This window comes from Elaeis guineensis, chromosome 14, assembly GCF_000442705.2.
Source record: "Elaeis guineensis isolate ETL-2024a chromosome 14, EG11, whole genome shotgun sequence".
In the NCBI taxonomy this organism is placed as follows: Eukaryota; Viridiplantae; Streptophyta; class Magnoliopsida; order Arecales; family Arecaceae; genus Elaeis; species Elaeis guineensis.
In genome coordinates, this window is record NC_026006.2 from 2,539,302 (window position 1) to 2,563,315 (window position 24,014).

At 39.7% G+C, this 24,014-nt stretch overlaps 1 protein-coding gene across 2 annotated transcripts; it reads left to right on the forward strand.

Moving 5' to 3' along the window:
• The first annotated feature begins 487 nt into the window (after positions 1-487).
• LOC105035712 (CBS domain-containing protein CBSX3, mitochondrial) lies at positions 488-12,594 on the forward strand. Of its 2 annotated transcripts, none has more exons than XM_073248527.1 (6): positions 488-687; positions 5,109-5,371; positions 5,527-5,608; positions 11,699-11,772; positions 12,075-12,135; positions 12,225-12,594. In XM_073248527.1, exons 2-6 carry the CDS (start codon positions 5,114-5,116, stop codon positions 12,365-12,367), a joined length of 618 nt encoding a protein of 205 aa, XP_073104628.1. In that variant the 5' UTR covers positions 488-687; positions 5,109-5,113; the 3' UTR covers positions 12,368-12,594. The 2 variants fall into 2 exon arrangements, with proteins under 2 accessions (XP_073104628.1, XP_073104629.1); XM_073248528.1 differs by having other exon boundaries at positions 522-687; positions 5,105-5,371.
• Positions 12,595-24,014: the final 11,420 nt, after the last annotated feature.

The following is a 24,014-nucleotide window of genomic DNA, read 5'->3' on the forward strand; positions in this document are numbered from 1 at the left end:
TGCTATTTGCATGTGTCTATATATATATATATATATATATATATATATATATATATATATATATATTTTGGTACTCAACATATTAATAAATTTTTTTAATTATTTTAATTTTAAATTATTATTATTTTTGACTATATAATATATATATAATAAAAAATAAATATTTTATTAAAATAAATATATTATATATGAAAATGATTATATAGGTGAGAAAAAAAGAACGTCTGCCTTGTTTTGTTTGACACATCACGCAGCTCAGCCAGCTGCTTCGGATGGACAAATTTATTAATATTATTATTATTATTTGGCTAAAACAGATAGTTTCGGACGCATAATGCATGATTTTTGAATAAGTTAATTGTTAAAATATTATACGTATACAACTAGAATTTGTAGCGAATGCTGTCATAAAAAATGATGGGCCATAATTGCCTTTTATTTTACTGCACCGATAGCTCCATTCAGATTTGTTTATTGTTTCCGTAGCCTTCAGAAAAGCGGTTCTTGATAAGACCGGGACACCTCACCTGGACGCGCTCCCAAACTCACTGCTCCCTCCCCAGAAGAATAGCACAGACTTGTTCTCTCTCTTTCTTTTTCTGCGGTAGAAGAAGAGAGAAGTCGGATCATCATCCATCGTTTCTTCCTCTCCTTCCTTCTCGCGCTGCTGGTGCACAACCCTGCCAGGTGAGGCTCATGCCTTCTCCTCTCCTGTCTCTCGCTTCTCTCTGCGCAACCTGCTTTAAAATCGCTAATAAATGCCAAGAGTCTTTGCGCTGCTGATTGGGAAGTTGCTTCCACCGCGCCTACCCTGCGGTTGATGTTTCCTTCTCTTTGGTTCTCTGCTTCTGGGTTTCAGCCTCGCAGCATGCTGGCCCTGTAAAATAAAAAGAGGAGGAGTGGGGGGATCCAAATGAGTTGACTGAGAGGGGTTGGACGAAGCCAGTATTTTTGGGCTTATAGTTCCTTCGTAATTTTGTCATCATAACCTCCTAAAATATCTTCATAAATCTTCTAGGCTGCAATACCTAAATAAAAGAAAGAAAACAAAAAGGTAACCATGGAGCTCTCATCTCACAGTAATTCGTGTATGTGCCTTTGGTATGGGCATTCTGGGATAGACGATCAGGTCAACTACCATCTTTTTTTTTTTTTGCCTGGTTTTTTTCCCTAATAAATATGAACTAGGGGGTTTCTCTCTTGAAAAAAAAAATGAAACAATGTAAAAGGTTCCTTCTTTTTCTCTTTTTGTTTCTTTTTTTTTTGGGGGGGGGTGGGGGGGCGCGCGATCGTAGTAAATCTTTCATTTGCTCATGTGTTCGCTTTCGTTTTCCCTTCATAGACGAGAGGATCTAGGATTCTGCAGAGTTATTACTCTGAAAAGGATTTACGAGATTGCTTCTATGGTTCTCAGAAGAGATTTAAGCTGCATCTGGAAGCTAGGTTTCAGAGTAGAACCAACAACATACTGTGTTACAATGGAGGCCCTATGGCATTCAATGATGCAAGGTTGGTGTTGGTTGCTCTGCCACCTGAGGGTTATTTTTACTTTTTTTTTTTTCGGGGGGGGGGTTGGGGTTGGGGGGGGGGGGGGGTTGTTCTCAAGGTCTTTTCAAGGCATTAAACTTAGCATCCAACTCGATTCATCATAATTCAAGCCTCGGAAGCACAAAGAATAGGGGTTATAAAATTCTGGAATTTCTCTGTTAAGACAAGATAGACAAGGCGTTTACTGTCCTTGAAATGTGCTGTGAAGGATGGGGTCAAGTAACAAGCAAATTTGGATCGTTGAAGTACATCATGGCTGCTAACTTTTGTGTTAATCTATGAATATCTTTGAGGTTTATTTCTTTATTATTTATTTATTTTTCAGGTGTACTTAGAGTCCTGGTCAAGGTAGCCTGTGTTTTACACCATTGTTGTGGGAGTACACTAAGCAAGAGTGTGTCAGAAAGAAAAAATGGAGGGTAGTATCAAGGGATGCAATCCTTTTGTGAAAATTCTTGTGTAACATCTATTTCTTAGTTTTGATGGTAATGGTTTTCATTACACAATAGCAATGCACTATGATACTTCTAGTACAAAAGTTATTGTAGAAGTTATAGATGCCTTTTATATGAATGGTTGTGATTTCTTTTGATGAGCCATTTTGGATTTTTGTTGTGGTAGGGAAGACAGTGAATCATGATTGCATGTCAATGCTCTCCTAATTAACCTAGATTTTATGGCATAGAAGGCTATCAGGTTGTCACTTTGAAAGCCTTTGAAGAGCTTAAGAATTCAGACAAGGGTGTCCTAGAAAACGGCAAGCATGAAAAATAGACAACAAGGATATTGGTTTTGAGTTCTAGGGCTATCACAAGTATTAGTTTGGATACATTGTAATAGGAGTGTGGAAATAGTTCTTAACTCTTAAGGTTTGCCATGCTGGACTTTAAAGTAGATGTTGACATGTGTATGTGAAGCTGTCTCAGAGTTTAACCAAAGATATACTTTATTGCTTATGTCCCTTAGTAGCCAGAATCTTTCACATAGTGTAAAGGCACCCGTTTTGGAATCTTCTCAGAATCTACAGCCTGTTTCCACTTTAATCCCTTATTTCTTAAGCATTTCATTCATAAAAGTGTTTCTCAAGTATCCACTTCCCAGCATCCATAATTGCACCTGCTTCAGATTTGGCAATGTTGAAAGAAAAAGCTCAAAGGAATGTCATTTATTAATGAGATCCTATCTTTTTAAATAGATGAGAAATAAGTGCATAAGGAAAGAAGTACATACTTGAAAAGCAAGTTCATATTATGTTTAGAGACATATTAAATATGTTCTTCCTATGTAAGGACCTATTATATAAGCATAATTCTAACACTCTTCTTCAAGTTGGAGCATATATATCAAACATATCTAGCTTGTTACATAGAGTTGAAAATACCAAAAGATAGAGACAGTAAGATTTTTTTATCTTGACCTAACAATAGCAATCAAGAATTTCATTAGCAGTCATTAGCTAGCCAGTCGTCATAGATAGGATCTTTGAAATTTAGAGGATCTTCAGTTAGGTGCAGCGTCTTTTGTTGGGCACCAATAAATAGTTTGAATGATTGGGTCCAGAAAAGATAGTTAGTGCCATTGAGTTTTACTGTAATCGCCGCTAAATTCCTTATCGCAGCATCAAAATCGGGAGTTAAAGGTGTCGAGGATTGTTTGTTGTCGTGATTTAAGGACGCCATAGCAGTCAGAAAGGAGGACAGAAACAATGAAAGGAAGCATATCTTTACATGTTAGTTAGAGAAATCACGAATAGTGTACCACTTTCGTGATTAGTAGATAGCCAGAAAGACAGTCAAAGAATTTTTGCATGGCATAGAAAATAAACCAATATTGATTTGTCCAAGAACAGATTGCTCATCGGGATGCACAGAAAGTTCCTCAGCTAATCTTATAGAATCACAAGCAGATTTTAGCAAACAACAAGCAGAAGCATTAATTAGACCTCCAAGATGACAAAGGATGGATTGCTATAGCATGAATAGATTTATTTCAGGACTGCTATAGTAAGGATCCAGCAAGGATAAGAATCCAAAGTCCTAGGCGGTGGTTAGGGTTCCAACAAGAATCAGAGGCAATCGTCGTCAGAGATCTTTAACGATCGAGGAAGAGGGTGATGAAGAAGGCTGACGAGGAGACAGAAAGTGGCGGCGGCGGTCGTTTAAAAGGCTTTGAAAAGGGAAGAGACAGATGGGGTTCAAGCAGGATGGGTGGTGGCTAGAAGAGGATGGGCGGTGGCTAGAAGAGGATGGGTGGCGACGTGTGGTGGAAGGAGGGGCGATGGCTAGGCTAGGGTTGTAGAGAGGGTGTGGCAACGTGCTCTGATACCATATTGAAAGGAAAAGCTCAAAGGAATGCAATTCATTAATGAAATCCCATCTTTTTAAATAGATGAAAAATAAGTATATAAGGAAAGAAATACATAGTTGAAAAGTAAGTACATACCATATTTAGAAACATACTAAATATGTCCTTCCTATGTAAGGATTTATTAAATAAGCATAATTCTAATACTGTTAGAATTATGCTTATTTAATAAGTCCTTACATAGGAAGGACATATTTAATATTCATAATTCTAACAGGCTAACTGCGGCTCCATATTTAAAGGTGTAAGGCTTTTAAGGCGGGGCCGAGGTCCAAAATCCAAAAGGAGATTAGATGGTATTACATGGTGGGATGAGTTTTCTCCCACTCATTCTAGAGGGCTGAGACTAAAACCGAAAAGATCTGGGGACATTCTTTGGGGAACTTTCTTCACTAGGTCCTTTATGACCTACTAGCAGCTTAAGGAATTTGACAAACCCTTTCTTTTTGATGTTTAAGCTTGGACCATGATACGGTCGATATGTTTGTAATCTAAATGACATTAGGCAGTGATGGCAGTAATTCTTGATGGAGTTTGTAAGTAGGCAGTATTACTTCTGCTTCCACAACGTGACAGTACATGGACCTTGTGGTGCTAGCCCTTCCATAGTCAACCTTGCACTAAAATATCCAGGGGTGGCTGATTGCTTGGGAATGTTTCTTCATTGCACACATACTTCAAGAAGCTTATGAGAAGGGAAACCATTGTTTGAAGAATTTGCTATTGATATTGGCAGTGTGGGAGACGAAGTTTGAGTTTACCTCTTTTCCATATATGAAAGTTCAACTTAGGAATTCCTTCTTCTGATTTTAGGGGGATTCTTTCCTTCTTCTTTCATCTTTTCTTTGTTGGTTCCTTGCTGCAGAAACACTTATCACTTCTTGAAAATAGATTACCTAAATATGTGTTTTACTTTCACACTTTCACTATGATAGTCTTGTTAGTTAAAGGAAATTGAAAGATGGCTTATAAATGGCATATCTTTTGATGGACAAAGAATTGAAAATTTTCATGGTTCCTGCGAAACATTTTTCATGTAAATGCTAATGCTTATAGTGCTAAAAGATCTGTTTCTAGTGATTCTTTGTTCAAAAATCTGGAGACAGATGGTGGGTCTAGTATAGAGCAGAAGGAGGATACTTATTTTAGTGATGTTTTATAATTCTGTAGTCTAATGATTATGTCATCAAAGTCAGGCAAAATGCAAGGAGCACTTCAAGCTATCCGTGCACAAGGAAATGTTCTCAAGTGTGCTGTTCTGCGGCATGTGCGTATCATGAATCCAGCCATGTTACCTACTGCGATTTCGCGTTTCGAGTCAACTTCTCCTGCTCAATTGGAAGAGCATGGATTTGAAAGCACCACAATTTCAGATGTTTTAAAAGCTAAGGGCAAGGGTGCTGATGGGTCCTGGCTGTGGTGCACTACAGATGATACTGTGTATGACGCTGTGAAATCGGTATATACTTTTCTTATCTTAATAATAAATGCTTGGTAGACGCTTATCATTATTTTGTTAAAAAATAATTTTTAGTGTTCTAGACTCTCAAGCGCCCGATCTTCCTTCAAAGATAATATCATGAGATAAATGGCTGAATTATGCTCTTCATTCAGATGACACAGCACAATGTTGGAGCTTTGGTGGTGGTAAAACCTGGAGCTGATAAAGCAATTGCTGGAATTATTACTGAGAGAGGTAATGGGCATACTTTAATGATTGTGGCAGGGGAATCATGCATGCATACATAATAATTCCTTGAGAAAGCAAACAAAGAGTAACAATACAAATTCTTTGGACACTTAAATAGAAAGTAGAAAAAGATAGTCTAATCATTATAGTTCTGAAATCAGGTATTATGTATTGGATGGTTAGAATTGATAGACAATTAAATATTTCCATTATGATGTACAGGTATGATTAGAAATTTCACAGTACAAAATTGTTCTCACAATTCTCATTGAGGACCTATTTGGATTTTCTATAGTATTGGGCTGAAAATCCTGTGGGAATCGGGTCTATTGAGCCATGCATCTTTCATTTTCTAAGTACTTGCCCAAACCCTAGCCATTGAGTTGCAGGAAGAGAAAAGGGACCTATAAAGGTCCTTTTTTTTCTTCCTACATAATTTGGTATGGGTGGAGTTTTGTTGATATAGGGTCATGCCTAAATGGATGGCCCAGTCTACGAATTGTATAGGATTTTCAGTCCAATCCTGTAGGAATTGCCAAATAGGGTTTTTAAGTTTGTATGACATATTAGATGGTGTAACGAGGGACCATCAATTTGATGATTTTGATTGAAGGTTCCTATTTTGTAATTCTCTTATGGCACATATACCCTCTGTTTGGTACGAAGGATAGGTTGGAGGAAGGATGGATAGAGAAAGGAGGATAGATGAGAGAGAGGAGGATGGATAGATCCATGCATCCTCTGATATGTTTGGTAAAATATGGAAGGATAGATGTGAATAATTTTCTTCTTAGTTTGGTATAGGAGGAATAAAAGGAAGGATGGATGATATTTGTAGACATTGTTACTGAACTATCCTTTACTAAAAAGTATTATTCTATTATTAATTTATAATACTTATTTATAGTAATGAATTGAATCAATATATAAATTATAATCTTTATGATTTATAATTAGATAAATATTTAATTTAATATAATAAATTGATTATATATGAATAAATTTATTTATATATTAATTATATAAATAAATTATTAATTTATAGTTTAATTTAAATAGTTAATTAATTTTTACATTAAAAATAAAAGATAATTATAATTATTTACTTATAATTATGAAAATTATATGTTGAAATTAACATAATTAGTACTAAAATTTAATAGTATAGCGTAAATAGTATAGATAAAATCAAAATTATATAAATAAAATAAATAAGATAGTGAAGAAGTGTTAGAATTTTGTCAAAAAGTTAATAGGGGTAATTTTGTCAATATAGAAATCCATATATCATATGTTCCATCCATCCTTTCTTGCATTTCCCTAGTTTGAGAGGATGCAAAATTGTAGGCCCAGATGGATGGACAATTCCTCCTTTTTTATCCATCCTCCCAAATTTTTTTTGAATCCAATGGTGGGTGAAAATCATGCATCCTTCCAACCCTATTTATCCTTTCTCTCATGACCCTAACCAAACATGGGTAATCTTTAGCTGGGTGCAGTTTTTAGTTTTGCGCACATCAGAAAACAATGTAGGGGCCCTTTGATTTGATGGTTACAAAAACATAGAAGTGTATTTCTACTCACACATTCTCTTGTATGTGTGTGTATATGTAGGATGCAGTGATAATACACAAGGTGTAAAAAAAGGTCTTGCATCATGTACCAAAAATGAAAGGTCTTGCATGTACTGCAAAGTTCAAACTTGGAGGCTGGAAAATGGAAATTTAAGTCATTGGATATCGTGTAGAAGATGTAAAATGCCTATGTACAAGGGAAAATTCATACATTTTGAATTCTCCTATCCTGCACATTGAGGCATACCAAAATCAGCACATCATATTCTGAAACATATGATTTTTCCTGCATAGGCATTTTAGACCTTGTAGATCCAATCATTCATTTTCATTTTGCAATTAGAAATTTGAATTTTACAGTGGTTATGAATCTTTCTCTTTATGCCTCTCATTATTGTAAGTTCACCAATGTATGTGTGTATTGCTTCAATTGGACCAAATTTACTCTTACAAGAAAATGACTATTTTACTACTCTTGTATTGTATTAGGTATGAAATGTTATTTATGGAAGTAAGCTTTAAAGGATAAGGGTTTAAAATCAGCAAAAGAAAAATAAAGTTTATGGACTGCAGAAATTCAAAATAGAAATGGAGATGATGCACTGGTTTAAAATGGTAGATAGGGGATTTGATAAAGTGATCAGTTTCATTACCAGATATTTGTGATACAAAATTATGGAGGGATCAGGAAATAAGATAAACTGGAGAGGTGCTTCTAGAGTATTATGTGATCAATGATATATTTGCAAAGTAAAAGGGGATACTTTGCAGATTGACAACAAGGCATAAATGTTTTATGGCTCAAAATTTTGAGCAATCAAAAAGGTCCAAGAAACTAAGTTGAATGTAGCTAGAACTAGAATTCCTAGATGGATGTCAAGGAAAACTGGGAAGGTTGTAGTGAGGGATGAGTATACTAGATCTAGGATTGCAAATGGGTCGCAGATCGGGTCATGAGTGACCTTGATCCGATTCGGTTCTTTGATCGGATTTGAATATTGGATCCAAACCCAGCTCAATAGAAGATCGGATTGGGTCGGATCGGATCGAGTCCATGATCAAATTTTTTGATCCAATGGGTCATTCGGATCGGGTCGGATTGGATCCATGTATAACCCATCCCTGATCCATGAAATACTAGTTCGGTTCGGATCCGTACCCGGATCCGGATCGGTTCGAATTTGGATTATAAGAAACAATAATAAAAAAATTATGTAAGTAATGGCATGGGGTTCACTCACCCACCCAAACATCTTTTTAGGAGGCTATATGTATTCTAACTCATACTCGACCCAAATTAAAATTGAACCAATATGAAGCAATATGAGTTTCATCTGGTAGTATTGGTTAACATCCTGGGAGTTGCCCTCTTGGCTTCTGATAGGCATTAGACCTATAAGCTTTATTAGTTTGAGTTTTTGTTGGTCTGTCTTTAGGCAGAGCTCAAATTCTTAGTATAAGTACAATAAAAGTAGTGCTTATGACTGATATTATCACTATTATTATTGTTTATCTATGTATTTGTCTATCTCACTGTATGATGCAAACTTTTTTTAACCAATCTATGCATCGTACTTCAACATGTTCTAATGTACCGAACACTTTTTAGCAACAGTATCAGAGCTTCCATCTTCTCTTATATCACACCCTCTTTTAAATACTAAAATAAAGTGCAAAAATAGTTATCAAGTTTTTTACAAATAAACTGATTATTTGTACCATAACCATCATCAAACGCCCCTTGTCTTGGTTAAAATATGTTCATTTGAACTTGCCAAATACTAGGTGATCAACTAATTCAAATTATAGCTAACAATAATGTAAACATATCTCATACTTTTGAGTGTTCGGATCTAGTATTGGGTTCGGGTCGGATCGGGTCAAAATTCAGTAAATCTAGATCTGACCTGAAAATTGGAATGGGTTCAATTTTAGAACCCTTTCTGGCTCCACAGGTTCTTTAAAACGGTTTGGATCGGATCTATGCGGTTGGATCGGATTGGGTCATGGGTCAATCTGATGCATTTGCAGCCTTAACTAGATCTTGGAGGAATTGTAAGAGCTGTGCAAGTTAAAGGCAAAGTGATGGAGAATCAATTGAGATGATATGGACATATAGAAAGTTATGTGGGGGCTTCATTGAGGAAAGATGATTTAAGTTATGTTGAGTGATGTAGGAAAGGTAGGAGAAAGACCTCGGATAATGTAGATGGGAATTCTCAGAAAAGATATTGAAAGGCTTGAAATATCATCTAAGGCAAACCTTAATGGGAATATTTGGAGAAACAAATCTCAAAGAAGGTGACAAAGTGGGATGGTTATGATTATGATATTGCGCTAGATAGCTTTATTTACATGGGGAACTTTTTGTCATTTTTGGCCTATGTACATTTAAATTTCTAGAGCAAGATCAATGGTTTAGATTTTTCAAATTATATAATGGTTGTGTAGTGTCTCTCACTAGTTGTGTTGCTTTTGTTTATTTTATGCCCATGTGAAGCATATATAGGAGATCTCTAAAACAAATGATTTAATAACTTTTGGGCATCTTAGGAATCATGGATCAATGGTTTTCATGTTATTGATTTTCATTTGGAAGCATTTGGGACCAAATACTAATAAGCATTTGGGCCTTGACTATGCATGACCATACATCTCTCATTTCGAGAGAGCTCTGTCTTTTGTCAGCTTCAAGATTTCTTAGAAAGGGTATTTACTAACGACAAAAAATGACATGCAACACTAACTAGCAGAAAAAAAAAAAACATGAAAAGAAAAAGAAAAAGAAAATCATGCAACAACTGAAATGCTCCTTAATGAAAATAAGGAAATGACATTTATCTGCAATGAAACCTTTTACAGCCTTTGCTTGTGGCAAAACTGGCCTTGGACTCGATACATTTGTTACTGTTTTTAAGAGAGATTTACCTTTTCGTAGTCGTGAAATGTATCATAAAGTTTATTTACCAACTGCAGGAGCAGTATACTTTTCTTGCTTTTATTCAGATATTTATAAAATGGATGACCCTAAATTATAGGATGCTGTTCTATGCTTTTCTTTGCATAATAAATCAAGACATCTGAACATGGATCATGTCTTTTGGTTTTAATTACATTTGTCATTGGTATCCTAGAGATTAGAATTCATAAAGCTAATGTTTGTTTGTTAAGACAAAATGTTAAGTTGCACATATGGAAAAGCATTATAGCGCTGGCAATGACTATTTCTATGCATTGGCACATCTTTCAATACTGAAAAAATAGAATTGTTATACAGTCAACAAAGTACCTAGTTCAAAAGCCATGTCTGATCAGATTGCGTTGGCTGTGTATGTCAGTGGATCTTAGCCATAGGTGTGCCAATACAAGTTCTCATTGGTCTTATGTGAACCTCACAATGTTGATTTGATACCCTCTTCTAATTGGGGGTGCTGTTGATTTAAACAGGGAGCTCTCTCCAAACCAACCTCCCCCGCGCACCAAAAACCCAGGCACAGAATGCAAAAAGAAAAAAAAAGAAAGAAAAAGGAAGGTTTTACTGTATTGCATGCATGCCTCATTCCCATATCAGAAACTGTATTTTCTCACACAGATTTATACTGTCAGATATATATTCTTTGGCATTTGTGAATCATTTTAAGAAGCCAATGTTTATGGAAGTTGAAATATCAAGCGATAAAGGTTATGTTCGGTAATGGTATATGGCTGTTCATACCTGTTTCTGAATGAAGTTTTTGTATGTTGGTGGTATATTTATACTGTGGAACATTTTCTTGATAGTGAAGATGTTTTTCTTGATGGTGAAGAGGTTAGTGCAAGACTAGCTGCAAAAGAGTATGCATGGTGTAGTCCTACAGGTTACTTGGAGATACTTCACATCATAGCCAAGTTTGTATGAGTACATATATCAAATGCTTCTATATGCATTGGTTGCAGTGCCCATCTATCAGAAAATGCAGTTCTTTATGAATATTATAATAGATTCATTTAGGAGCAAACTGCATTTGTGTTTGTCCTAAGTTACCTCGTGAATTTGCTTGAGTCTTTTCACTACTTGCAAAGCAAAATTCCCCGCTAAAGCAACCACTTCTCTTGGTGTGACAGCACCATGTATGATTGGTGCTTAGAAGGGAATGAGATATGATCTCACCTCCTTATCGACCATATTCATTTATCCCAAGATGTGCTTATTTTTTCTTCAAGTTCTAAGACCACAATTTAGTAACTTGATGATCCATCTTCACTCTTGTCGTATTTCAAGGAAATAATTTTCTTAAGAAATCATGTCTAATGAGCATAGAAGTTGGTACGAATTTGGCAGCAAATATTGAAGCATCATTCAGGCTGTGTGCTCAAATGGTAGCTTTTTCAGTAATCTGACATGATTACCTGATGGAACTGGCTTTTGACATAAAATACTTGTTGAGGATTCTTGTTTTCTCTATTTATAGTTTCATCCAAAACCTCAAGCACTGATCAATTAAAGTGTGCTGATTATTAATTCAGTTCTGTTTGTTTTCAGATTATCTCCGGAAAATTATTGTTCAAGGGCGATCTTCAAAATCAACTAAAGTCGGTGACATCATGACTGAAGAGGTACGGACTTTATCAAAGCCAGCTGAAATGTGCCATCCTACATGCAGCCCATTTTCTTTGCCCGTTCGGTATTAGAAATTATGAATTGGTTGTTGGTATAAATGATGCAAGAAGAAAAAACTAATAAAAGATATACCTTAACATAGTGCAGATAATATGTTTTGGTGGGATCAAAGCAATTGCAGGATTATATTTCTCAAAAAAAAAAAAAAAAAAAAAAAATTTCCGAAGTAATTTTGGAGGAATAAATCCTTGTCAACCTTATCCTCTCCTCCTAATCTTTTTGGCTTCCATTTGACCAGAACAAGCTGATCACTGTGACTCCTGACACCAAAGTTCTGCAAGCTATGCAACTGATGACAGGTTTCCCATGCCTTTTTGTATTTAGCATTAGTTGGGTACGTTGTATGATATTGGCTGTAACTACTATTTTGTTTTTTTGGTCTCGGTAGATAATCGTATCAGACACATTCCAGTGATTGATGCCAAGGGTATGATGGGCATGGTCTCAATCGGGGATGTTGTTCGAGCTGTGGTGACTGAGCATCGTGAGGAGCTGGACCGCCTCAATGCTTATATACAAGGAGGTTACTAGAATGAGTAACTCTAGACTGTAATAAAGTTTGATGATGATGGCAAAAGACGGGGTGGGGGGGGCGAGGGAATTACTACTTTTAGCAAGAGACGGAATGAGTATTTCCAGTACTGGTTTTGCGTGTGTACATAAGTGTTGTTTTCCTGTTTTGTGCGCTGTTCTCCTCTAGCCACGAAATGTTACGGTTGGTGTATAAAATTCGTGGTCGTGACCAAGAATCCGATGAATGGCTCCCTTGTTGTTTGCTGTGGCATGTTGCTGATCACATTTGTGGCATTTTGCTATTGATGCTGGTAGTGCTTTAAGGGGTTCTCTGGATTATGCTTGTAGTGCTTTCTGGCCTGGTCTATTTAAAATTTTGATACTCTCTATGCTCCAAGATCAGCTCATGATCAACTCTACTTTGGATCGAGCGCTTCTTTAAGGCTTACGCATGGTTTTGTATATAATATATTTGGAAAAGAAAACAAGAGTTCTTGCAGGCGTAGGTGTGAGAGCTAATGTGGGATGATGCTTTGGTATGTGGTACGTGCACCTCTTATCTTTTTTCCAGTGTAGTCTTCTAAAATGATCAGTGCTGGGAAGCGTGGGGCATCGGTGTGGTGTCACTGGCTGGCTGCTAGGAACGAAAGGTGATAGGATTCAGTCGCGATGGGCAGAAACTACCAGTATATCCCACCGTCGCTTGAATGCTTCTCCAGCAGGCTGCCATTGGTCGGTACAACTCGACATATGGTTCCTTCGGCCAGGAGTGTGTTTAGCGTTTTCACTCTTTCGGTCGTGACACGGGGGCAGTAGCTTCAGCCTGGAAATGTACCATTTTTTTTTTTTTGACATAAGGTATTAGTGACTTCTAAAGGGGGTTTTGGATCCGTTAGGCATGTAGAGTTGCAACATTTTCTCTATTTTGGCTTATAATTGGAAAATAGGTGTCTGATACAAGTGGGAAATATCTGGGTGTTTGAGGATCTCGAATTCCTGAAACTTCATGATAAGAGTAGGGTTGGTTGCCATCGGAAAATCACCGCTTGATAACCCCTTCTCAAGGTATTTCGATACAGATCTAACTTGTCATAAATTCAACTCTTTCAACCATATCTTTAATTTTGTATTGGACATCATGTCTCGATGGCGGCATATGAAAAAATTTCTTTAACTAGATGGTTTAAAGCAATTGAAATTTTTGCCCCGATGCTATTTTTGTACAAATGGCCAGTCCACATACATGTACATGTTTACATGTGTACATGTTATGTTATTGAGTCATTTGGCCTTCAAGATGGTGCCCTCCTTTGCTGCTGTGCCAATGTTCCCACAAATGGCCGGGTGCATTGTCACTACCATCATCTTGCTACCCTGCCGCTTCTTTTGGTGCCGCCCTTCGCCACTGTCCCCACTCCCATCTCAACGGTCATTTTATTGTTAATTCTATCACCACTCTCTTAGCCCTCCCCTAACTTGAGCGCTCCCTCTCCAACACTCCATAGCCATCACCCTTAGTGGTTGAGTAAGAGGTGGTGGGAGCAACCTGGCTCAAGGTGTTTAGGGGCATGGAAGGGATGGTATTGTCATTAAGCTCTAGTGGCACCACATCGAGAGGTCGGTCGAGTGTGCCTCGGGATAGAAGCTATCCATTATGGCTGAGGAATTTATAAAGAAAGTTCTCTTGTCGAAATATATCTAGCAAGAAATCCTTCGATGTCTAAATTAGTTAGAGTTTAGGAAACAGTTCAAAGGAGGAAGAAAGATGGTGTAGGAGACAGTGCCGATCTTTTCCACTAGGAGTCTGGTCCTTACTTGAGAGTCCCTTACTTGCCACTTTTATATTTAAAGTGTTGAATATTTATACATGGGCATAACATATGAATCACATAAATCACACATAAGCATAGCGGAAAATTTATAGTTACCTCTTGTAGATACCCATGAAGAGAAGCCCAGATATGAACCAACTTATTGCTATAGCCTTCTTGAGCTCGTACGATCTCTTGTACATATGGTTCGGATCGCAGATGCTCCTACATACATTTTTTTTGACCTTATCCTCAAATCCTAAGGCATCATTGGAGAGCCTTTTCTTATTTTTGGAAGAGTATCGTATGTGTTCTTTGTACTCATTTTATTGGGTTGAGATAACTATCCAATAATTGATTCAACGTCAAACTCTATCTCACAAAGGATAGAGATTAATTTGAATTTAATATCCTATTTGATAACCTTATTAGATAGGGGTCAGTTTAATTCGATTTTAATTTTCTATCTGATAACCTTATCAGATAGGGGTCCAATCTCCATGTGGGTGGACTCTTTAGTATTATTAACATCTTTGACTCACCCATATGGGGAAGATGTCGTCTCCATATACTGGCTCTCTAAATCTTTGATCTATTCTTTTCCTCATATGAGAAATGGGATGTGTGACCTAATGAGAAGCGTGTGAATAAAGAGGAGTGAATTATTAAGTCATCACCAAAACTAACAATGCACATCAACTCAGAAGTATTTCATATATCCTAGATCATCTATATCCACGAGATTAAGCACCCTGAATCCTTCAAAACAAGCAATGCTTAAACATCATGGGTAATGTACTAATGACTTTATAGTACAAAACTAATTAAGTTGTCTAAACTATGAGTCACAATACCTTGTGCAATACTAGATGGTCTTCCCTAAGCCCTCATGTCAATTCAATTTAACTCAATCGCTTTCCTAGACATGCACCGCTGTGCCGCATCATTCCATGACCCTAAGTAACATACTAAAATAGCTATTATTGAGCTTCCTTTTAATGACATAGTCTTAAGTCAATAAGGATATACATTGGACCAAGTATAAACGATCCTCGGGGCTCACATAGTGATGAAGCAAGGATTCATTCATCACTCCTACTATCGGTCAGCTTCTAGCACATACGCTACGATGCATATGCTATGGTATCATCCCATAAACATGGTCGTGTCATTCATAAGAAAATAAAGGACACTATATGTATCTTAGTCTAGTTGCTATCTCAGCACCTAACCTAAGTTAAATAGCCCAGTCGCTTCCACTGCACCTGCCTGAAAAACTCACATTTGGCTTTATATAGGCTTCATATAGTTATGAATATACTTTATGATCGAGCTTAGAAAAGATCTCATCTTAGTTCTAACTAAGGCGGCATATAGCTATTTAGTATAGCAATATCTTACTCCCTCTCTGAGCGCTAAAGACATAAATGTCTCATCTTGCTCGCTATCTCAATGCCAAGATAAATTGCCCAAATGAGAGGATCAATTTTGAAAGAATAGTGCCCGATAAGCCAATCGCATAGGTGATACGATGGGACTATTCTGTACAATCTTTCTACTCATATATATGATATTGGCTATTTTTATATGTATGAGGCATTGTGTTTCGTCATTTACTGTATCATATTTTATTTATGATTACGACGAATCCTATAGACTAGGACAATGATTTTAGGACCATGATGAGATCATGTCAGTGAGATCTAAAATCTTAATAGCCTCAGTCTAAAATATTTTCAGTCATAGGATCATCGAGTCAGAGATCGATGATGTCGGTAAGACTGGTACATCTTATTATGCTCGACGGAAAGAATGATTGATCTCACAATTATTTATATGGTGACACTAATACAAGGATGTAGGTGCTCATTGGAGATGAGTTCACTGAATTGATCCATAAAGAGAATATCTTATGGAGCTTTACAGCATGTCAAAAGATGGTTCTCCAATAGAAGTAGTGCAAGTGATCCTTTGACCTGAGATCACCATGGTACCTTATGTATATGGATCCTTTGATTTATTTCCTAGCATGCCATTCTAAGATATGTGTGGGATATTTTGGATTTGATAAAGTATGCATGGAGCCTATGAGTGATCAATAAGGAATCGGTTACTCCTTATAAGAGGAGAATATTGAGAATAGTATCCCAAAGCCAATCGTCAGCCTGTTGACGGTTGTGTTCATTTTTGTATTTGTACATAAATTATGAATTAATAAAAATTATTTTGATATTTTTCATCACAAAATGTTTCATCTTTTAATGAACTCCTATGTTGTGGTGAAGTCCTTAGAACTATTTAGACTTGACAAAGGAGGATTTGTCGTTTAGTCCTTAAATCTGTTCGCGACCAAATGATACGTTGTTACTAAGTATGACAACGTTTATCAAGCATAGGTCGTTGTGTGCCATATAGGTTGGTTGTCCTTTTAACCAATGAGTGTGGAGACACTGGTATGGCATACAGGTGAGATGTAAGGGTACATCTGCACTGAACGTGACCGACTCCGGAGCTATTTCTGCTGTCAAAATTTGCTCCGATGGAATATGGGTATAAATATCCTTTCGATCTGAGACCACCACGGTGATTTGCAAGCAACTCACTGTACTTAGGCACTGGACTACCTAAATTTTTAATTCAGTGACGGAAGGTTGCTGAGTGTAGTCAAGTACTTGACTTGTCGGTGCGTGTGTCAAGATGGGATTGATCACTCCAGTTTAGGAGCTGTGTACAGTCGTGTTTCAATTTAGCAAAATCTTGGCCAGAGTAGTCCTTGTGAGGAGTCACAGGACTGTTTGAGTTGAGCACGATTCGGATGATCTGATCAGGGTTGACAGTTTAACTCTGAGTTGTCCTAAACACAGGGGTCAAAAGGATGAATTATACAGTAACCATATTCATGTAGGTTCTGAGTGTTATGATTGCAACTCTTCGACCTATCTGGACATCGGGTACCATTGCTAGATGGTCACTTCGATTAGTACAGAAAATGGTTCCTGTGCTACTGACTTAGGTTCGAACCTGCGGGGTCACACACGTTAGAGGTTCCTATCTGATCTGATGGCTGATGTAGAATCCTACATGTTTGGGACTCAGTGATCGAGAATCAATATTCTCTGATCATGAGTTCCACACATTATGGGTACCAGGGTTAAGAGTCCCACTGGTTGGGATTTTTCGATCATGGTTACATATCGATGAATTCTGATGCCTGATTGCCCATCGAATTTGGACTCAGTATTTATGAGAGGTTTAATTAGTGATTTGATCGCTAATTAACTCAATTTGATTGAGTAATTATTTTTGAATTAAGTCCAATTGAATTAGATTCAATTGGGTTTGACCCGACTAGATTAAGAGTTGGCCTAATCGTCGAGATGGTTTGGTCCCTGATTTGATCAGGAGTTGGGTTTAGTCAATTCCTGATTTGATTAGAATTTTATTGAGCCTAATTAAGCCTAATTAAGTTAGATTTAAATTAGTCTAATTGGACCTAACTTATTTGGTTCAATTAGGTTGGTTTAAATAATTAAACCACCTTGATTCAATCTCCATGTGCCACCTCACTTCCATTGCACCCATTTGGATTCATGAGAAGGAACTTCTCATGAATTTTTTTCTCATGCCAAGCCCTCTCTACGCCCCACTTTAATGTACCAAATGGATGGATAAGGATGATTGGTTGGCCATTCAAATTTAAAATAAAGTTTGAATTTGAATGAGCAATCAATCTTTGCATCTTATCCCTTTTTTTACGCCCCATTTATTACATGAGAAAAGATTTCTCATGAAATCACTCCATGCACAATTTAAGCCATGCCTCACGCCTTTAGTGGATAAGGGATGAGTTGGTGTCCATTTGAATTCAAAATTTGATTTGAATTCAAATGTGCAATTACTCATCTTTATCCTTTCTTTTGGATAAGTTGTTTGACGTTGTTATAAAAGGAGGAGAAGAGTGGGGCGTGCAAGAAGAAGATTTTTGAAGAAAAATTCTGGGGCGTGAGAAGTCTTGTGCATGAGAAGGAAGTCCATATCCTTCCAAGAGAAAAAGAAAGAAAAGAAAGAAAAGTGGGTGCAAGGTTTCCGGTGAGTTCCCTAGAGTTTTAGCCTGGGGTTCGGAGAGTGAGAAAGTGAGCTACGAGTGTCGTGAGACCACAAAATCTCAGGCAGATCTTCAACATCCTCTCAAGTATGTCTGTTGATGATCCGGAGCATCCAAAGAATCGACAGACATCGATTGAAGGAGTTCGATCAGCATCCACCGTCAAAAGGGCTCTACAACGAGCTAGCACTCGTGAGGAGTCGATCAGACCAGGAGCTTCATGTGGATGATCCGTAGAGGTCAGACATACTGTGTAGCTATATCGCGATGATCAGACTCTCCCGATGGTGATCAGATTGCGGTGATCTACTACCCGCACAAAGGTATTGTGTTTTGAACACATTACAGTAAAGTGTTTACTGTTCGAATTTAAATTTCAAATTTAAATGAATGCATGCTATATATCATATTTAGATCCTAGTATAGGATAAATTTATGTTAATTAATTAGATTAATTAATATTTTTTCACTGTAAAATCATAATTTTAAAAAATTTTTAAAATTACCATTTTACCCCTGCACTGAATTTTTCCCACAAATGGTATCAGAGCGGGTTCTAAGATATGATATATGAATTTGCATACGTAGATTAAGTTGTAATCTAAAAGTTTAAATTTAAAATTTAAAATTCAAAATTTAAAATTTGAAATTTGAAAGTTGTTCGAAATTCAAAATTTAAAAGTTTGAAATTCAAAATTTAAAATTTGAATTTTAAAATTTGAAATTCGAAATTTAAAATTTAAAAATTTGAAATTTGAAATTTAAAATTTGGTTGAAATTTCAAATTTGAAATTCAAAATTTAAAATTCAAAATTTGAAATTAAAAAATTTAAAATTTAAAATTTAAAATTTGTTTGAAATTTAAAATTCAAAAATTTAAAATTTGAAATTTAAAATTTAAATTTTAAAATTGGTATATTTAGATATACTTGATCCAAGTAGCAAGTAATCAAATTGGGTTGGTTGCCATGGCCATCTGATCATAGGAGAAAAGTAGGGTTTAAAGGCCCTCTCCTCCCATTCGATGGGGTCTCCTATGACGGTAGGGGTACCGCTGCAATTATATCCCATACAGATGAAGCAGTGAAAGAAATTAATTGTAAAGGTTTAATTATAAAATTTATCATGAATATGTTAGATTAGATCTAAAAAAATATTCATGATTTATTTTGATTGAGTTATTTTCTGTTATGTAATTAGCAATAGGATTGCTATTTATGAAATGTGCTGATCTATTTATGAAATGAGTCAACATATTTGGTGAACAAAAAATAAAATTTTTCAAATTTAAAAATTATTTTCGAAATACCAAACCCTGACCCATCAGCCCAAATACTTAATTAAAAGAATTAAGTGTTGTCTAGTAGGTCTAGAATTATGAATTAAGACCTTAGACAATTGCATAAACTTGTGGGTCAATGGGTTAGATGGATTGGTCCATAATTGGGTTAGACCTAAGGTTAGCTTAAAGAAATAGACTAAATTAGAGTAATTGATCAAATCTAATCAAAAGTTGAATTAGATTAGGTCAAGGATACTCTAGACTCAACTCCAATAGTTGTAGTTAAATGGGTCTATGTCTTTAACTAGACCAAGATGGACTTAATTCATGGCTACGTGGTGGAACCCTATTTAATAAGTTGATCAAATTAAAACTAATGAACCGGTTGGTGTCTAAGGTAAGTTTGGCATTTTGACCAGTGGTTTTTAAGCGGGAGCTACTCGCAGTGATTCGATCTCTGACGAGTTAATGACTTATCCCCATCACTGATCTCACTTACCTGGCCAACCTGGTGAATTAGGTTTTGATTAGATCACTTGGTGATTAGGGCTCACCCATGTCATTAGGTAAATCAGTTTGACTGATTTAGGTGCTCCTAATGCTAGCTGTTGGTGCAAAAATCCGCCTGCGTCGGAGAAGCTGGAGTCGAGGGAGTTGCGGTCGCCGTCGGGACCTGCAAAAGAAGTCTAAACCGGAGGTGGGGTTGCTCCGACAAGACCTTCCGACGCTCAAGTCAGTTCTCTGCCTCAACAAGAATGGAGTGCTCGAACGAAAATTTTAGCAAAATTTTTAGGTAAAAAATGAGAGCTTAGAGAATAACGTATCTGGGGTCCCCCTTTTATAGGTGGAAGGGGCAACAGACTGATAGCGATATTTGTAACCGTCTGGCAGTGGGCTACCCAGGGTCAGGAGGAGTTTGTTGCGAAGAGTAGTAGAGTGAAATCGTGGCTATCACTGGGACATGCCACGTGGAGTCTGTTGCGGGGAGTGGAGCGGCGTCCGTTGTCGCGACTTGCCAGAGGATGAAGGAACCGCGTGGTATCCGCCGTAGGAAGTGGAGCAGGATCATGGCCATTATTGTGGTCTGCCAGGGAGTGATGGAGCCATGCGAAATCCATCACAGGAAGTGAAGCAGAGTCGTGGCCGTTACTACGGCTTGCCAGGGAGTGATGGAGTCGCATGGGATCCATCGCAGAAAGTGGAGCAGAGTCGTGGCCGTTGTTGCGGCCTGCCAGAGGGTCCAGGCCCGTTGGTCGAAGTTCGGTTGGAGTTCGATCTCCGTGGAAGCCCGGACGGGGATCATTTGTCGAGGAGTCTCGGCCAAGGCCGCTCATGGTAGGAACTTGAAGTAGATCGTTTGCAGTGGTAACTCGGAGAGGGTCGCTTGCAACAGGAGCTCGAAGTCCGACTCCCGTAGGAGTCCGGACGAAGTCTTCCTGCAGTCGAAGTCGGGGATGAAGTCCGACTCCCGTAGGAGTCCGGACGAAGTCTGCCTGAAGCCGAAGTCGGGGATGAGGTCCGACTCCCGTAGGACTCCGGACGAGGTCTTCCTGCAGCCGGAGTTGGGGACGAGGTTCGGCTCCCGTAAGAGTCCGGGCGAAGTCTACCTGCAATTAGAGTTGGAGGCGAAGTCCGGCTCCCGTAGGAGTCCGGATGAAGTCTACCTGTAATTGAAGTCGTGGGCGGAGTCCGGCTCCTGTAGGAGTCCGAACGAAGTCTACCTGCAAGTGAAGTCGTGGGCGGAGTCCGGCTCCCGTAGGAGTCCGAACGAAGTCTGCCTGCAAGTGAAGTCGTGGGCGGAGTCCGGCTCCCGTAGGAGTCTGGATGAAGTCTGCCTGCAAGTGAAGTCATGGGCGGAGTTCGGCTCCCGTAGGAGTCCGGACGAAATCTGCCTGTAAGTGAAGTCGTGGGCGGAGTCCGGCTCTAGTAGGAGTCCGGACGAAGTCTGCCTGCAGTCGGAGTCGAGGGCGAGGTCTGGCTCCCATAGGAGTCCGGACGAGATCTTCTTGCAGTCGGAGTCGGGGGCGAGGTCCGGCTCCCATAGGAGTCCGGACGAGGTCTTCCTGCAGCCGGAGTTGGGGACGAGGTTCGGCTCCCGTAGGAGTCCGAGCGAAGTCTACCTGCAATTGGAGTTGGGGGCGAAGTCCGGCTTCCGTAGGAGTCTGGACGAAGTCTACCTGTAATTGAAGTCGTGGGCGGAGTCCGACTCCCATAGGAGTCCGGACGAAGTCTACCTGCAAGTGAAGTCGTGGGCGGAGTCCGGCTCCCGTAGGAGTCCGGACGAAGTCTGCCTGCAGCCGGAGTCGGGGGTGAGGTCCGGCTCCCACAGGAGTCCGGACGAGGTCTTCCTGCAGCCGGAGTTGGGGGCGAGGTCCGGCTCTCATAGGAGTCCGGACGAGGTCTTCCTACAGCCGGAGTTGGGGATGAGGTCCGGCTCCCGTAGGAGTTCGGGCGAAGTCTACCTGCAATTGGAGTTGGGGGCGAAGTCCGGCTCCCGTAGGACTCCGGACGAAGTCTACCTGTAATTGAAGTCATGGGCGGAGTCCGGCTCCCGTAGGAGTCCGGACGAAGTCTGCCTGCAAGTGAAGTCGTGGGTGGAGTTCGGCTCCCGTAGGAATCCGGACGAAGTCTACCTACAAGTGAAGTCGTGGGCGGAGTCCGGCTCCCGTAGGAGTCCGGACGAAGTCTGCCTATAAGTGAAGTCGTGGGTGGAGTCCGGCTCCCGTAGGAGTCCGGACGAAGTCTGCCTGCAGTCGGAGTTGGGGGCGAGGTCCGGCTCCCATAGGAGTCCGGATGAGGTCTTCCTGCAGCCGGAGTCGGGGGCGAGGTCCGGCTCCCATAGGAGTCCGGACGAGGTCTTCCTGCTGCCGGAGTTGGGGATGAGATCTGGCTCCCGTAGGAGTCCGGGCGAAGTCTACCTGCAATTGGAGTTGGGGGCGAGGTCCGGCTCCCATAGGAGTCCGGACGAGGTCTTCCTGCAGCCGGAGTTGGGGATGAGGTCCGACTCCCGTAGGAGCCGGGCGAGGTCTAGAAGATGGTCGATCATCGTGGAAACTTGGGTGGAGTCCGTCTGTCGTGAAGAATCCGATCGACACTGGTGGGGGCTTATCCGTCAGCAAAACTTGGGAGTGTTGCGGAGGCTCGACCGCCTGAGAGGTTTGAAGAGATGTCGTCGGAGGTCGGAAGTCGGTTAGATCCCCAGAGGGTCACTCCTGTCACGAACTTCGGCTGGGGGGTATTTTATACCCAACACCAGTCCTCCTACTTCCGAGTTCGAATTTCGAATGAAGGAAGTACAGAGAAATTTTCGCAGCCGAAGTTGTCCCCTTGAATCCTGTGCACGATCGCCCTCAGATATTCTGGCATTAAATGCACGCGTGCTGAAGTCTTTTCTAATCGGGGCGATCCGAAGGGACCTTTCAAAATTTTTGCTGGTATGTTGGCCCAGGTATGGTGCAGTAATGGCTCTGTCCGCTGTCAGCCGCTTTTAGCCGCCTGCGGTGGTGAGTGGGACATGTGACGAGTGTGGGTCGACCTGGGGAGATCCGCGATCATTATAGCACTGGATCTCAGGGTCTATTTAAACCCGCCTTTTCGCCTTCAGGAGTCTCGTTCTGCCTGAGAATTCTGTGGGTGTCTGCCTTCTCTCCGAGAGCTCTGACCCTCTTTGGCATCCGTCTTGGCCCTAAGCATTCTTCGAGTCATCCCTGTCCTCGCCCCTCTGCATCCTTCAGAGCGATCTAAGTTAGTCCCGGAACCTTCATTTTTCTTCTTGCCATTTAGGGGCCTTTTCTCCTCCATTTTTCTTCTACCGCCTTCCTCTGGTTTGGTCTCCCGCAAACCTTTCACCCCTTGTCCCACCTGATTTCTTTGAGATCTTTAGGGTCTTCGTTTGAAATATCTTCCGGCACCTCCGCCTCTAGTGGTTCCAGGAGTTCGTCCGCGTCAGCCCCCAAGGACCCCCACACTGTAGACAAACCCACATCTAGGGCTGGGCCTCACCCGATTTTTGCGTCGGGTGCCATACCTTGTTCTCTGACTCCGGACGAACTTCTACTGATAAGGGTTCAGTATGGAGTTTCTCTGGAGTATGATCTGGAGCTTCCTGATCCCTCCGACCGGGCTAGCACCCCCCCACCTGGTCGTTTCTGCCTGTATCAGGAGGCCTTCCATGTGGCTTCTGCTTCCGCCTTTCGTCGTCGCCCTCTTTCATTTCTTAGATATTTCTTTAGCTTCAGTAGCACTGAATTCCTTTAGGTTTTTGATAGGGTTCCTCTCCCTTTGCCATGTAGTCGAAGTTCAGCCATCTCTTTCTTTGTTTAGGCACTTTTACACCTTCAAGCGTCACCCCTCGGCAAAGGACTAGTGGTATTTCTCCTCCCAGTTTGGCAAGAAGGGGTTGCTGAAAGGTGCTCCCTCTTCAATCCATAATTGGAAGAGGAAGTACCTCTTCGTCCATTGCCCGAC

What these genes read in the sequence shown, in the direction of transcription:
- LOC105035712 (XM_073248527.1), top strand. Translation starts at nt 5,114, where the DNA reads ATGCAAGGAGCACTTCAAGCTATCCGTGCACAAGGAAATGTTCTCAAG. An exon ending in TGGAATTATTACTGAGAGAG is followed by an intron (nt 5,609 to 11,698) that starts GTAATGGGCATA and finishes GTTTGTTTTCAG; the next exon opens with ATTATCTCCGGAAAATTATT. An exon ending in GTGACATCATGACTGAAGAG is followed by an intron (nt 11,773 to 12,074) that starts GTACGGACTTTA and finishes CCATTTGACCAG; the next exon opens with AACAAGCTGATCACTGTGAC.